General features: G+C 41.0%; 1 protein-coding gene across 1 annotated transcript in view; it reads left to right on the forward strand.

Annotated features, from left to right (window-relative positions):
- The window catches only part of RfC38 (replication factor C subunit RfC38), a 100,719-nt gene that overhangs the window by 56,337 nt on the left and 27,024 nt on the right, over positions 1–17,358 (forward strand). Inside the window, exon 5 of the mRNA XM_068228418.1 lies at positions 8,673–8,791. Coding sequence (XP_068084519.1) covers positions 8,673–8,791 — 119 coding nt within the window. The remainder of the gene's footprint in view (positions 1–8,672; positions 8,792–17,358) is intronic.

The following is a 17,358-nucleotide window of genomic DNA, read 5'->3' on the forward strand; positions in this document are numbered from 1 at the left end:
TCGACCAAACAATAATCAAATAAGTACTTCAGATATGGTACTATATTCCAACCCATTGTCTTTAGTATATCCCCAGAAATCTGATCAATTCCAGCCGCTTTTCTAGTTTTCAACTTTTGTATCTTATTGTACAAACAAACAAGTGTATGCAAATATAATTAATGAAATAATACATTTTAAGAACACCAACATAGCCAAACATAAAGGAAAAACGTTCAATTATCGTAGGAATGCCCAACATCTGAGCGATTTGCACACGTTTCATGTGTGGATTAGCATCCGCGCTCTCAATAAACTTTAATTGTTCATCATTTGAAACTGTCTAGCTTTCTTCTTCTCCATAACTGAATGCCTGCAACCCACTATGCGTAAGTACAGTAGGCCTAATTAGTGTACATTGTTACACAATTTTTTTCTCTCAGCCGCAAGGCTGGTTGGCAGTAGCTCCCCATTGTTCATGTTTTCCGCTTTCCTTTTCAGTTCATAGTAGGAGTCGCATCTCATATCATCTAATATTTGCGTCATGTACTCTAATCTTGATCGTCGTCTATAATTTTTTTCCCTTTATGGAACCCTTTTTTATTTTCTTCTATAACCCTTCATGTCTAAGTATATGGCCTATTAGATGATCCCGTCTTTTTATTTGTGTTATAAAACACCTCGTCATTCGTGACTGATGCTCCCTGCAGCTATAGGCTGACACGCTAGGGCCGTGAAATTAAGTTCTCTACCAAATCCTCACCCAGGCCAGTTGTGGCTGGTGCATCGTGCGCGCAACATGGCCAGGAACGCTAATTTAAATTTCTTATGGTGGGAAGGTAACGTACGTACTAAAGAGTGACGTAAATGTGCTATCCAGGTTTCTTTAACATGTAATTAATAGGGCATGGACTGGGACTGTGGAATAATGAAGTAATAATCAGGGAAACATGCTCAAGAGGAACATCTTAAACAGTTTCAACTGTATTCTCTCTCTTTCAATAGCTCTACAAGTCAGTATTTAATTGTACTCAAGTAGCTAAACAACAGATGGGGAACCTGTCACCTGAGTGACTGTTCTAAATGCAGATTAGTGTTGATTGATTGTTTGATTGACAGGTAATTTTCTGCAAACATTTTATGGGCCGTTACCCATAGTTTTCTAATTGTTAATATATTCAGTTGTTTAGAATCTCCTTTTTTTCTTCTTCTTTCTAATTTAGCACAATATTCTTTGTCATCCCCAATACTACTTGTACCATCTTCATATTCCTCTCCTTGGCCACCAAGCCTCTTATGGAGAATTAATGCCTGCACATTTTTGGCCAACTGTAATTTTAATTCTTATTTACTAGTATTGTTCTATTGGTGGAACTACAGCCTGGTTCTGTGGATTGGTGTAGTAGTAGTAGTAGTAGTAGTAGTAGTAGTAGTAGTAGTAGTAGTAGTAGTAGTTTTTTTATGGCAGGGGAAAATCTTTTTAAGACACCACTCTGTGTGGGAGTTGGATTTCCACCAACTAAAAACCCCTGCCCTCTTCACTCAGACCATTCTGGAACTGCTTGTCAGCATGACATCAGAATGGAGTGATGTATATTATTAAGTTCTTCCTTTCTCTTCTTTCTCCTTCATCCCCATAATGCTTGTCGCCATTGCCTTTACTGTGTTCCAGGCAAACGGGCTCTCTAACATAATCTGAACCAGATTCCCTTGTGTGAATCGTCGGCCAAGTTGTTGGCAGGTTTTCCTTCGTTCTTCTTCCCATCGAACACAGTGGAAAAAAGTGTGTTCTACTGTATCTCTTTCAGAACAGTACCGACAACCATCTCCCTGCGTCTTTCCCATCTTCATGGCGTATACGCCGAATCTTCCATGTCCTGTCAGGATCTGCGACAGATAGTAATCTACCTGCCGATGTCTACATTTAAGCCAGTCTCCTATGTTGGGTATTAGCTTTTTTGTCCATTGGCCAACATCGGTTGTGCCATCCCATCGGTCTTGCCAGTCTAGTAAGAGTTGGTTCCTCGAGGCTTTCTTTTCTTCAGCAGATATAGTCGCACCCCTTTCATGCCAAAGTTTTCTCTCTACAACGAGGAGGTCATTGGGAATACTGGCAGCTACAACTTCCTCCTGAGTGCATTGTGCCAGATAGGTGCAGCATAAAGTAAAATGGAATATACTGCAGAGCACATAATCTGTCTCTTAACTGTTCTTGGTCCCCCGATGTTAGGCATAAGTCTGGCTAATGCCGATGCCTTCTTCTCTGCCTTTTGGGTTACTGCCTTCACATGTGCACCAGATGTGCAATTCCTGTCAATAAGAACCCCAAGGTATCGTACAGACTTTCCTGGGATAATCACTGTATCATTTAATAAGAAACGGACATTTTTCCAATTCCTGGAACCTTTCAAAATTACAGCCTCAGTCTTATGTGGAGCCAATCTCAACTTATTATTTACCATCCGAAGGTTAACTCGTCTCAGTGATTCATTTACTCGGAAGGTCAGTTCTTCTACATTTTCTGCTATTACCACTATTGCAAGGTCATCTGCATAACCAATAGATGTTGTCCCTTTTGTCAGCTGCAGGCGTAAGGCACCATCATATAGAATGTTCCGCAAGGTGGGTCCTAGGACAGATCCCTGTGGAACGCCAGCACTCATTTCAAGATCTTCTAAATCATGAAATCGTATTCTTCGTCCTTTGAAGTACTTAATGATTATTTGTTGTAGATACTGAGAAATATTCATCCTACGAAGTTCTCTCAAAATAATGCTCCAAGAAGCAGTGTTAAAAGCATTTTTGACATCTAGTGTTATCAAGGCAGCCCATTTCTCACTGCTTTCTGCCTGTATTTGAATCACCCTCTCAATAGCTTGGGTTGTGGTTCTACCCTTTCTAAATCCAAACTGGTTCGAAGAAAGTCCTCCCTGTTGTTCAAGTTCTTTCTCCAGTCTAGTTTTAATCAATCCTTCGTAAAGTTTGCTCAAGGTGTTTAATAAGCAAAGTGGCCTGTATGCTGATGGATCTAATGATAGTTTCCCTGCCTTCAATAACAGCACTAGCTTGGCTACTTTCCACTCATCGGGGAATTCACGCTTTTTTAATAAATCATTGAAGACTGATAAGATCCAACCAGGTGCCACCTCAACTGCATACTTGATGGCTTCTGGTGGGATTCCATCTACACCTGGTGCCTTACCAGTCTTCATATTGCGTGCTACCTCTTGTAACTCAACCACAGTGAACGGTTCTGCAACACAAAAATCTGATTCCGTTTCAAGTCTGTCATTAGTACAAGGGAACAACTCCATTGCTATGGCTTTCCTTCTATCAGCTGGGAGCCTAACTGGTACCCTGTTGATTATTCAACCGGTCACTATCTTATATCCCGCTCCCCAGATATCACTGTCTAGATCTTCGCATAGCTTTTGCCAGAGATTTTTCTTAGAATCCTTTATTAGCTTCATTAGTTGCCTCTTTGATGCCTTATAGTCAGCTTCTAATTGTATTAAGTTGACCTGGCTGATTTTTTTCCTAGATCTTGTAAGAATTCGTCTCTTGCGATTGCAGTCTTTCCTTTGCATGTCTATTTCATTGTTCCACCAGTAAGGGACTCGTGTTTTATATTTTGTTGATCCCCTCAATCGGCTGGTCCTACAAGCATCTTTAAGAACAGCAGTTACATCTTTTAGAGTATGTTGCACTGTATCTACAGTTTGTGACATCCACTCGATTGCAATTTTAAAAGTTTCCCAGTTATAGTTCCACACCGTTTTCGTGATATCATTAAGCTTCTTCGATCCCTTAACTTGAAAGTAAATAAAACGATGGTCGCTGAGAGATTCATCTTCCATAACTTCCCAGTCAACAATGAAAGATGCTATACCCTGCGTTGAGCAGGTGACGTCTATGAAAGACTCTGAGTTCCCTCTGGAAAAAGTTGGTAAGATTCCAGTGTTATGAACCACCAAGTCTAGGGTCGCTATCCATTCTGCCCAATATTCTCCCCTACGATCTGCAGTTGGTGCCCTCCACAGAGACGACTTGACATTTAGGTCTCCGAGAATGATAGATTCAATACCTGACGCCATGCAGTCCTGAACTATTGCATCTACTTCAGCTTTGAAAATATCAAAAGGGATGTTAGGAGAGAGATAACAATAATAAATCTGATATTGCTGAAGTTAAATACACAAATATCCTTCTTCTGCCCTTATGCTTAGCACCTCCAACTTATCATTTAAAAAATATGCAGCTACATCACATCTTTTGTCCGTGAACCAACCACCTTCGGCTACTCGCCTTCTGTTTGGCTCGCTAACAAGCACTAAGTCTACTTTCTTTTCCAACGCTGTCGCATACATGATGTCACGACTGTCGGATTTCCTCATGAGATTCGCCTGCAGTATGTCCATTATTGGTCGTTTAAATTCAACACCCTTGCCTCTAATATTAGCTTCCTGTAAGTAGGGCATTTCATTTGATCTGAACGGTGGCCCTCCACCTGGCGCATGGTGCAAAACGAAATGTTCCTACAATCCTTCGCCAAATGGCCTTCTTGTCCACAATTTAGACAGCTCCGTGACCGGTCATCCTTAACGTCGCAGTGTGGCGCTTTATGTCCAAATCCAAGATATTTAAAACACCTTGCAACTGTAACTCTTTCCTTCACCATACAGGTTGCCCATCCCACATTTATTTTCTTTTTCTTTAACAGTATTTTCGATGGTTCCGTTGGCAATATTACGGTAGTATTCAGATTTCTGAACCTCCCCGGTCTTACGGACGTAATATTGATCTGAGATTCTTCGACAGCAGCTTCTAGGAGAGTGCTGCTCTGAGATAGTTTTCATTTAAATCCGGATCTATACCGCACACTAGAATTGTTGTCTCCTTCCTTTTTGTTGAAACCTCTATTTCCTTGACGTTTTTAGTTATCTCACGTTGTAATACGTCAGCCTTTCCTTTGCCTTCTACAGTAAGTATAAGGTCATCCTTTGCTGTTTTCCTTATTCGTTTTATTTTAACGCCAATTTTTTCGATGTTTACTCCTTCCTTTACTGTTTTAAGCAATTCGGCATACGTTTTTCCCGCAGCTTTGCACGTAACTGTTTCCTGAGTATTATCATTTAAGGATTTCTTTTTCGATGTTAATCCCACAGAAACAGCCTGTTTTACCTGCGTTTTACCCAATTCCAAGCACCCTATTTCAATATCACTCTTACGAAACATCCATTCCAAGATTTTCCTTATATAATTCCGATCAAGGGTATCCGGGATAGTTATCAGCACCTTCTTTCTTGTATGAGTCTCAATTATCTCTCTCCAGTGGTGAGACATGAATACAGGCTCTGCAGATCATTTACTCCATCCTGATTAAATGAATATGGTATTACATACACATATCGCAGCTTCTCCCGTTCTCCTCCTCGACTCGTGTAGGTTTGCGTAACAGTGAGCAGGAATTCCGTCTTACCTTCCTCCAGATTAGAGTTCAACATGTCAGAGATTTCTGTATGCATATTTTTCATGCTTCTCATAATTCCATCCTCCTCTGTAAGATGTTTGGGATTTACAGCCATTGATATATCCCAATCAGTCAATTTCCCTATATTTCCGGAGATGATGTGCGTGTTACTGTAAACACAGTCAGGCCATTCCTTATCCAATAGCTTCGCAAACTCGTCGAAGCACGTAGCTTCCAAGAGGGTCTGCTCTATATCTAGCACTCTGTCACTGAATTGCGCCTGTGTCCCAACATCACGGGTTATTTTCTTACTGGAGGTAGTGCCCTGTTCCAAATCACTCCTAGCCTTTGGATCTTCATTCACATCAAATTGTTCCCATTCCTACGAACGACTACGGATTATTTCTGCCATTTGTCCCATTTCTTTAATACCTTTTTTTATCTCCGCTTTGGTATTGGGAGTCATCTTAACTAATGCTAATAAGTCTTCACTATGCTTGACTAACTTATCAATTTCTAGTCGCATCTCTTCTAATCCTACTCTTTGGTTTATAGTCTTCGTACTCTGTAGTTCCATGGTTACGTCCAGCTCCTCATCCGACATAGTATCTCTGGTTTTCTACGTCTATTTCAACCTCTTTGGATTTGACATTTCTATTCTCAGTACCTCTACTCTCTTTTCTCTTTGAAAACATAACCTTAAATCATTTAAAGCAATATACACTGACTGACAGAGCAAATGCAACACCAAGGAGGAGTGGTTCGAAAGGGATGAAAGTTGGGGAAAAAACAGAGTCGGCACGGAAGAATAATTGATGTTTATTTCAAACCGATATGCAGGTTACACAATGCGCACGGCATCGACTCAGTAGGATGTAGGACCACCGCGAGCGGCGATGCACGCAGAAACACGTCGAGGTACAGAGTCAATAAGAGTGCGGATGGTGTCCTGAGGGATAGTTCTCCATTCTCTGTCAACCATTTGCCACAGTTGGTCGTCCGTACGAGGCTGGGGCAGAGTTTGCAAACGGCGTCCAATGAGATCCCACACGTGTTCGATTGGTGAGAGATCCGGAGAGTACGCTGGCCACGGAAGCATCTGTACACCTCGTAGAGCCTGTTGGGAGATGCGAGCAGTGTGTGGGCGGGCATTATCCTGCTGAAACAGAGCATTGGGCAGCCCCTGAAGGTACGGGAGTGCCACCGGCCGCAGCACATGCTGCACGTAGCGGTGGGCATTTAACATGCCTTGAATACGCACTAGAGGTGACGTGGAATCATACGCAATAGCGCCCCAAACCATGATGCCGCGTTGTCTAGCGGTAGGGCGCTCCACAGTTACTGCCGGATTTGACCTTTCTCCACGCCGACGCCACACTCGTCTGCGGTGACTATCACTGACAGAACAGAAGCGTGACTCATCGGAGAACACGACGTTCCGCCATTCCCTCATCCAAGACGCTCTAGCCCGGCACCATGCCAGGCGTGCACGTCTATGCAGTGGAGTCAATGGTAGTCTTCTGAGCGGACGCCGGGAGTGCAGGCCTCCTTCAACCAATCGACGGGAAATTGTTCTGGTCGATATTGGAACAGCCAGAGTGTCTTGCACATGCTGAAGAATGGCGGTTGACGTGGCGTGCGGGGCTGCCACCGCTTGGCGGCGGATGCGCCGATCCTCGCGTGCTGACGTCACTCGGGTGGCGCCTGGACCCCTCGCACGTGCCACATGTCCCTGCACCAACCATCTTCGCCACAGGCGCTGCACCATGGACACATCCCTATGGGTATCGGCTGCGATTTGACGAAGCGACCAACCTGCCCTTCTCAGCCTGATCACCATACCCCTCGTAAAGTCGTCTGTCTGCTGGAAATGCCTCCGTTGACGGCGGCCTGGCATTCTTAGCTATACACGTGTCCTGTGGCACACGACAACACGTTCTACAATGACTGTCGGCTGAGAAATCACTGTACGAAGTGGGCCATTCGCCAACGCCGTGTCCCATTTATCGTTCGCTACGTGCGCAGCACAGCGGCGCATTTCACATCATGAGCATACCTCAGTGACGTCAGTCTACCCTGCAATTGGCATAAAGTTCTGACCACTCCTTCTTGGTGTTGCATTTGCTCTGTCAGTCAGTGTAAATGGCTTATTTACCTTGTCAAAAAAGGGATGCCTCTTTAGCTCATCAAAGAGAGATAATACCGCGTTCTGAAGGGCAGCACTTCCCCTTATAATCACATCACAATATATTGTTTCCATACACGGCCTTTAAAGCACCACTTAATTAAGCAAATACGCCGAGCACTAAACAACACCACCCATTCAATAGCAGCACATCAGTAGTAGTAGTAGTAGTAGTAGTAGTAGTAGTAGTAGTAGTAGTCCATCTACCAACCCTAGTGTTCAAACTCCTACTGTAGAATATTCAAGTGTCTCAACACAAAATTAAGTTCCAGTTTTCTGAGATCTCAAATTGTTACAAGATTGCTTAATTTCCTGTACCCATTCCACTCCCTGGATCTCATGCTCTCTGAGGCTACATGTGGGACATGCTGAAAGCATCCATTTTCCAGTTGCATGACCTGCCTAGGAATGTTCCTGAATTACGAGAGAAGATACAGTACAGTCAATTTTTGTATCCTTGCAACAACCTTGTGTTCATCAACATGTTTGACAATATACAGGACCATTATTAACAATGCACAAGACATGAGGGTGCACATTTTGAGCCCATGGTGTACCGATACAGTTAGATACATGTTGCTGTCATCACCTTGCATCTGATAATGACATATCTCTATGTTCAGAGCATACCGTATTTGTAATTTCAGTACTGTTTGTTTCGTCACGTACTGTATTTGTTCTCAGAAATGGCTTTAAGTGAAAGGAAATCCAAAATCTTGTTCAAACCATAAGAATATTCAAATTCAGTATTCAAGAGATGCCAGAAACCTCTCATAATTTATAAGTTGTAGCTGCAAAAGCTTGAAAGATACAGGGACACATTAACTGATGAGCTAAAACATCCCAGTTTTCTTCTTTTGTGGGCTGGGGTGTGGATCATTGACCGTCCACTTTTTGCACTTCCCTAGAGATTCAAGAGATTTGCGTCGCTTTTGGGGTACTTTTAGATCTCTGTTCTGATCTGCTTAATAGAAAATATTTTACCTGTGTCTTTATTAGAGACAAGTATTATAAAGTGTCCTGTCTTTGTCCTTACAGACTGTTTGTAAGAAGGAAGGTCAGCCAATCCCTACAGAACTGGCAAGTCGCATTGCAGAGCACAGCCAACGTAATCTGCGCCGTGCCCTACTTCTAGCAGAAGCCTGCAAGGTGCAGAGGTGAGGTGTTAGTTATCTATTGGAAGAAAGTTTAAGATCACTAGTCTCACTCTATATGTTTTTTGCAGAGGATTGTGCAAGATAACATTGTGCTTTAGAACTTAAGAGACTTTAGACTGATTAAAGATGCTGTGGACAATAGGTGATGGAAATACAGCGCAAAGATATGGTTATAGAAAGGGGATATATCTAAGAATATCACAGATACATTGATGATTTCTTCCGGCATTTAAGAGACCATCTACGCATTTCCAGTTTTCAGCTGGTATAATAATTTGATGCGATTTGCTTTCTTTGTTATTACCATATTCCCTTGTGTATTAGACCTCCCTGGCTTTTTGAGACAAAGAAAATAAAAAAGAAACTTGCATGTAAGATCCCCCAACATGTCAGAAGAACGATTCTGCTTCAAAGCGGGTACAGGCTGTACTGCAGTTCTGATGACATCACACAAATTTGTGAATAGTTTCGTCCGTCCAACCTGTGCAATGAAAACACGCATCAGAGTCATGCGGTATGTCTGTTTATCATAGTTAATAAATATTTGCCTCTGTAGCCTACTGTAGCTCCTGTGACGTTGCACAAATAAGTGAACAGTTTTGTATGTCCGACCCGCACATTGCAAACATGTCAGTTATGCGATATGTCTGTGCTTTGTAGTTAAAAATGTCTGCCAGTGTAATGGTGAGTCAATTAGCTGCCGTTCTCGGGTGGGGAGGGGGGTGCTGAGTTTGATTCTCGGTACTGCCAGAGATTTAAGAATGACAGGAAGGTTGATATGTGGTAAAATGGTACACTCAGCTCACCTTCATTGTGGGCTTGCCTAAAACGAGCTGCACTACCTTGAGATGAGGAAATGAGTTTACTTTATTTAAGAAATATTCATGATTTAATATCTTGTAACTCAGGCCAATATAGGTAATTCTTGGAGAAGCAGGTTTACCATATTTACTCACGTATTGGACCCCCTCCCCCCTTTTTTTTCCACTCTTTTACAGCCAAAAAATGTAGGGGGGGGGGTCCAATATACGATAACCTCAAATTTTGTGCAGTGAACACAAGACTTCTAGGCTATAAAGAGCTATAAATTATACCTGCAAACATTCTACATTATTCTTTAAGAAATATATGTATTTGAGCTATACTGGCTATTTTCATTTGAAGGCAGTATTTCTAAACGTAAGAAAACAACAAATGGTGAACACAGCTTTTAGGCCTACATATAAAGTAAATATAGTCAGTTTTAGTTACTCATATCACGTCAATCGTTTCATCTCATTAATTCCTCTGAGGAGGTTGACGACAGGAAGGACATACAGTCATAAAAACTTGTTACAAAGATTTGTCTCACTTCATACGCGAACCCGTAGAGAAAAGAACTTAATGGCCAGTCATTTGTCTCTGTCAGTTGAGCAGTAGGCCTACCACACAGTAAACCTGAGTAAAAATTATCACCATTTTCATTTAAACTTCCCTACTACCGGTGTGTCGTCATTCTAAATGACAACATCTTCACTGCTATCTCGTCGGACATGCACTGTAATCGAGAACATTCGAGGTCCCATCTTTTTTAAACTTTTAAAAATATTTTTGTTCCCGACTATAGAGTCCAAACAGTGGGAATCTATTCCCAAATGGTTTCGGGAGATGGTCTCTGATATTCCCAATTGGTGTATATGTAGCAGAAGCCACTCCTTCCAAATAAAGCCACGCTGTAGAAAGCGTGCCAAACCACCAGCTGGTAACTCATGTATGAGTTGTACTTCCGAATGTAATAGATAGTGACTGGAAGCATTCCTTGGATAACTGCTGCTGTTGAAAGCCAAACCTTCATTTTTAAGTATATTTCATGCTTGTTTTCTACATTTTATCACATCAGGATTTACCTAAATAGCTGTAAATGAGATAAGAGAGACTGCATTGTTTAAGTTAGGTATGCTATCAAGTGTCCGAATAGAGTCAGAAGTTCCACAACGGAAAAAATAAAAATAAATAACAGGAAGGTTTGCCACATTTCATCGTAATGTTTAATTTCGTACGTTCGTTGTCTCCATTTTTTATAAACACATAGTATTATTATATTATTATTATTATTACTATTATTTGTTAGGTACGTTGGCGTGTAAAACAATCATTTTGATTGGTTTGTTTTTATCACGTTTCAAACTTACTACTCTCCAAAAAATACCTATATTGGTCCGAGTTATGAGAGATTAAATGATTGCTTTTTTAATGATCTCACCTGCTACAGTAATAGCAACAACCGTGAATATTTCTCAACTAAAGTAAACTCGTTTCCTCATCCTGAGGTGGTGCAACTACTTTTTTAGACACGCCCCCAATGGAGGGGAGTTGCATGTACCATTTTTACCGCATATCAACCATCCTGCCATTTGTACAAGTCTGACAGTACGGTACCGGTACTGGGAATCGAACTCAGGCTCCCGAGAATGACAGCTAATTGTGCTAACCATTACGCTGGCGAACATTCTTAACTGAAAAACACAGACATATAACATCTCTTACAAGTGATTATTTTCATTTTGACCGTATTGAAATCAATTAATAAATATTAAACATTAATTTATTGAAACCACCTATTCAATACTGGTTGAGTCTTTATGACTATAACAATGTCATTACATTAAGTTTGAGTATGGTACGCCTGGCATTGCAGGCATCATCAGCCATTAATTCTATCTCCAAGTCAGAGCTCTGAGTGGATGCTATTTTAGGATTAATCATAGTCAATATTATTTATATAACGGTGCAAAGGAGTGATCAAGCCGTCCATGTTTTAAAGTTCTAATGTGACATTCTACTCTTGTTCACATTTAATGGAAATATATTGACTTAACTTTCATAATGTCGGTAATGAGAACGGTTTGATGCAATTGGGATTAAATCATCTGTACATTTTTACAACTTATTGGAGATTAACATGTGCTAGAACTATTCTTAAAAACTATTTTTACACAATTTACATAATATATACAAACTTATGGTACATTTTGGAACTGAACTGGTCGAACTTGTCTTGAAGTTTCAATGGGATGTTTCAATAAATTGTTTAACATTTAATATAGCATCTCTGACGCACGCTTGCAGTGCACGGGTCAGACACGAAACTACTCACCTATTTGCACTACGTCATCAGAGCTGCTGTAGACCTACGCTATGGAGGTGGGCATTTCTTAACTATGAAGCACAGATGTACCGCATGACTTTGACACATGTTTTCATTGCATGGGTTGTACGGATGAAACTATTCACAAATTTGTGTGATGTCATCAGAGCTACACTCAGGCTTCTACCCACTTCGAAGTGGAATCGTCGTTCTTCTCTTGCGAATTACATTGGGGGTTCTTGTAAATAAGATTTATTTCATTTTCTTTGTCTCAAAAAGCTAGGAGGGTCTAATACACAAGTAAATACGGTAAAACGTGATAAAAACAATCCATTCACAACTACCGTATTTACGCAAATAATCCCTGCATATTTTCTTTAAAAATTGAGGCACGAATTTGGGATGCGGGTTTTATTTGCATTAATGTTGTTTTTTTTCAAAATGAGTCTTCCTAAAGTTAGGGTGCGGGGATTATTCGTGTAAATACGGTATTGTTTTACTCATCAATGCAGCTACAAATAATAATCATCATCATCATCAGTTTTCCACTCCAGTTGCCCGGGTGTGGTTTACGAGCACTCTCCACTTCTGTCTGTCCATGTACCACTCTTCTCTCAAGACGACATCCCAGCTGATTCCTCTTGTTCCTATGTCCTCTTTCACTTGGTCCAGCCACCTCTTCCTAGGTCTTCCTACCGGTCGTTTTCCGGCCACGACTGTGTGTAGCCATTGTTTTGCTGTCCTTCCATCGTCCATTCGTTTGACATGGCCAAACCATTTCAAACGGGCCCTTGTCACTTTTTCATTCAGGGATGGGTACACACCAGCTTGCTCCCTTATTCTTTCATTCCTTACCCTGTCCCTTTTTGTCTTCTGTACCATAGTTCGTAGGAACTTCATTTCTGCGGCTTGTAGTTTGCTGTCCACTTGTTGGGTTGTTGTGCAGGTTTCTAGGCTATGTGTTATTATGGGGGTGAAGTATGATTGGAATAGAATCTGCTTTGATCTTAAGGGAACTTGTTCGCTCCAGAGAAGGTTCCGAACTTGATGGTAAAACTGAGCTGATTTTTGAATGCGGTTGTTAATTTCATGCTGTATTCTGTTATCACTTGAAATGATGCACCCAAGATATTTATATTGGTCTACTGTTTCCAGTTGTGTACCTTCCAGCATTATTTTTCCTTTCTTCTTCTGCCTGTTGACAGACATAGTAACAGTTTTCGATTTATTTATTGTTAATCCGTGTGCTTTCAAATGTTCATTCCAGGTGTTCAGCCTCTCTTGGACTTCCTTCTCTGTATTTCCCCAAATTACTACATCATCTGCAAATGCAAATGCATTGATGTCCATATTGTTCTTCTGCTTAATTTCTTTCATGACTTCATCCATGACAGTGATAAAAAAGTAATGGTGAAAGGGTACTGCCTTGTTGCACTCCTTTAGTGGTTTGGAACCAATCAGAATTACCGTTTCCTATCTGTACGCAACTGCAGCAGTCTTCGTAAAGCATTTTAACTTTCTGGATAAGCCCTTTGGGTACATTCTTCTTTCTTAAACATTTCCATATAGTCGTCCTTGGAACACTATCAAATGCTTTTTCGAGATCCAAAAATACTAGTGTTAAGTCTTTGCCCTTCTCCCAATGCTTTTCTAACGGTATTCTAAGTGCAAATATGAGATTGGTAGTTGATCGGTGTTCTCTGAATCCATATTGTTCTTCCTGTAGTTGTGGTTCTATTATTTTCCTTAGCCTTTTTTCAAGTATTTTCTCAAATATTTTCAAACCATGAGACAATAAAGTGATCCCTCTATAATTGCTACATTTCTTCCGGCTTCCTTTTTTGAAGAGAGGTATTATTATTCCCTTTTTCCAATCATCTGGGACTTTCCTATCCTTCCATATTGCATTAATTACTCTATGAAGCCACTGTATTCCTATTGCACCAGTTGCTTTGATCATATCTGCACTGACTTAATCAAATCCTGTAGATCTTTCTTTGGGCATACTATTAAGGGCCATCTCTACTTCCTTCCATGTTGGCGGACTCTCTTGGTCAGGCTCATCATTGCAGCTTAAACTGACCTGCGTGGTTACATCATTGGAGTCTTTCCCAGTACTGTTGTATAAATTATCAAAATAGGATTTCATGATCTTCCTTATTTCTGTCTCCTCCCTAACTATGTTACCATCTGGTTCCTCTATTGCTGTTATGTATTCATTGTCTCTTCTTATATTTCGTATTGTTCGGTAAAGTAGTTTAGAATTAGCTTTGCTGTCTTGCTCTAGTTTATCTGTGAAATCAGTCCAAGCTTTCTGTTTTTCTTCGGCCACAATTTTCTTTACTTGTAACTTCTGATCTCTGTATTTCTGCTGCAGTTCGTTTACTCTAGATTCGTTCCTTTGACTTCCTTTTTGCATTTCTTTGTCTCTGGCTTTCCTGGTTTCATTTTTTACTTTCACAGCAATCTTCACCCGATCGTTCCACCAAGGTGTTTCTTTTCCCTTCATTTTGCTATTAGTTTTACCACAAACTTCTAATGCAGCTCCGACAATGCTTTCTTTGAATCTAGTCCACTCGATGTTGCCTTCTTGTAATGCATCTGATGGTAATTTATTGGTCACTTTTTTTGTGTATTCAACTTGTTTTTCTGTCTTCTTTAGCTCCCATGTCTTAATTTTTTGTTTCCTGTATTTCTGAGGCCTATAAATTTCAATGTGCTTTATTGTTGCGAGGAGAAGTCTGTGGTCACTGTCCAGGCTTTCACTTGGTATAACTCTGACATCACATATGGTCTTTCCTGCTTCAATATCAGATATAAAATAATCTATCAGAGTTTTAGTATCTCCATTCCAACTGTATCTTGTTAGTTTATGACTTAGCTGCTTCTGAAACCAACTGTTGTTTATTCTCAAGCCATTCCTTACACATAGATCTAGAAGACTTTCTCCTTCTGGGTTCCTGTCTCCATAACCATGTGGACCTAGTACATTTTCATATCCACGCCTGTCTGATCCAACTTGAGCATTTAGATCTCCCATTATTATGATATTTTCCTCTCTTTCTATAGCTTCTTCTAAATCAGTTCGGAATTGTTCTTTTTCCTCTTCGTTACAGCCAGTCTGTGGGGCATACACCTGGACTACTGTCAGCACACTCTTGTTAAGAGAGATGTTCAACTTAATAATTCTTTCATTAACATATATTACCTCACTGATGACATCAATGTCCTCTCTTAATATAAAACCTACACCATTTTTGGCTTCTGTTTTATTTTCATTCCAATGTAGTTTGTATCCTTTTCTTAGCTTTTTTGTTCCTCTTCCCTTCCACTTTGCCTCACTCAGGCCAAGAATACAGAGGTTCCTCCTTTCCATCATATCTATCAGCTCCTCGCTTCTGCCAGTCAGGGTCAGGATATTTAATGTTCCAATTCTGTGTTTAGGACTCTTTCTTTTGGGCTTCTTCGCAGAACATCGTACTTGAACATCAGCCTTACGGTCATCATACGTTGCAGATGTTTGAGAAGACGTGTCTATCCGGTATTTTCTTTGCGTTCCGAGGCTCGTTTTGTAGTTGAAAGCAATCGATATAACCCTTCAGTTGACTTGCTAAGCCTAACACTGCTGGGGATTTTCTGTCAGGGGTATTCTCCCTTAGCCTTTGGCAGTCCCCTACCTCACTGCAAGGCAGCAGCTGATGAATTTATGTGTCATTTCCTACACAAGGGTCTCATCAAACCTTCTAGGGGAAAACTCCTCCACCCGTAGCTGTTGGTCTTCCCCTAGTTTGTCGGGTTTGGTGTCGGCCGCCCAACCCTCGGCCAGACAGTCGCAGGTAGTACCGTCTACTGTCGGATACGGTATCACGATCACTCCTGACCTGACTGTGAACAATAATAATAATTTTTAAAATGTGGTTTTATGTCTCATTAACTACTTTTACGGTTTTCAGAGACACCAAACAAATCTTACTATTCGTTAATAAAAACATGGAGATAATGAATGTATGAAATTAAACATTATGATAATAAAACTCGTTACCTCCACAAATTGAAATATCCATAAATATGGCAAGCTTTCCTGTTCTTTTTTGCAGTGGGTCTTCTGGCATAACTAACTTCAACAGTACGGTCTCTCTTACCTGGATTACAGTTTTTAGGTAAATCCTGATGTGATTAAATGTAGATAACAAGCAAGAATACAGTGAAACCTCGATTATCCGTTCCCCGAAACTACGTTTTCCCGTAATATTCATTCAAATTACGTGGTCCCGCGAGCATCCCATTTAAAACCTGTATTAAAAATCCCGCGTTATCCGTTCCTCGAAGAAACGATTCCCCGCATCAACCGTCCAGAAATTTCAGTCCCATCAACGCTAAATCCTCGATCAAGCGTTTTTCAAGATTTCGAGAATGGACGGCAGGAATGGAATTTGCGAGTCTAGCGTATTTTAATTTCGTCGGATATCTTGCGCGATCATACTTACGGAACATTCTGTACCAGGCTAACAATGAAGGCCTCCGCCAACTTGCGCTTTGTTAAGAGCTTTCTGTTGAATGTTTCTTACAGTTGGCTGTGTTACTAGCTGGTGAAAACCAACAATTTACGCAGTCGAGTTTCGGTTTGCTTACACAGTACGCGACCTGTAAAGCATGTGAAAACCCTGCAAGAAAAACTTCAGATTATAGAGGAAGTTGAAAGAAATCCAACAGAAAAAAAAATTGACATCGCGAAACGTTTAGGCTTACCTGCTTCGACACTGAATACAATAATAGGGAAAAAACAAGAGGTACGTGAACAAGTAAAAAAATGTGGATCCTCCGCAAAGAATAGAAAAACGGGGAAGGAATCGAGATATTCTAAAATGGAAGCAGTTCTCTTTTCTTGGTATCAGCAAGCTCGGGCGTCGAGAATTCCTGTGGATGGTAACATTTTGCGCGTAAAAGCTCGAAGCATCGCTGCAAGAGTGGGTATCAACAATTTTTCTGCTTTGAATGGATGGATTTCCCGGTTTAAGGAGCGTCACGGGCTGGTGTGTAAAAAGCTCGCCGGCGAGAGTGCTGCAGTTGACGGGTGGAAGATTGGGGGAAAAATCTCCCAGAGCTGCTTGAAGGATACGAACCGAAGAACATCTATAACGCGGATGAAACCGGCCTAATTTTCAACTGTTTACCGGATCGCACGCTGGCTCTTAAAGGAGAATCTTGTCATGGAGGCAAAAATGCGAAGGACCGCATAACTGTTTTGTTGTGCTGTAACAGTGACGGGTCAGACAAACGTATCCCTATCGTTATAGGCAAAGCAGCGAAACCGAGATGCTTTAAGAATGTGAAGAAGTTACCAGTGCGATACTACGCGAACGGTAAAGCTTGGATGACCACAGACATTTTTTTGGATTTTCTTCACGGACTGGATGCTTCTATGGGTGCTCAAGCGAGA

Source organism: Anabrus simplex, chromosome 6 (assembly GCF_040414725.1).
Source record: "Anabrus simplex isolate iqAnaSimp1 chromosome 6, ASM4041472v1, whole genome shotgun sequence".
Classification (NCBI taxonomy): domain Eukaryota; kingdom Metazoa; phylum Arthropoda; class Insecta; order Orthoptera; family Tettigoniidae; genus Anabrus; species Anabrus simplex.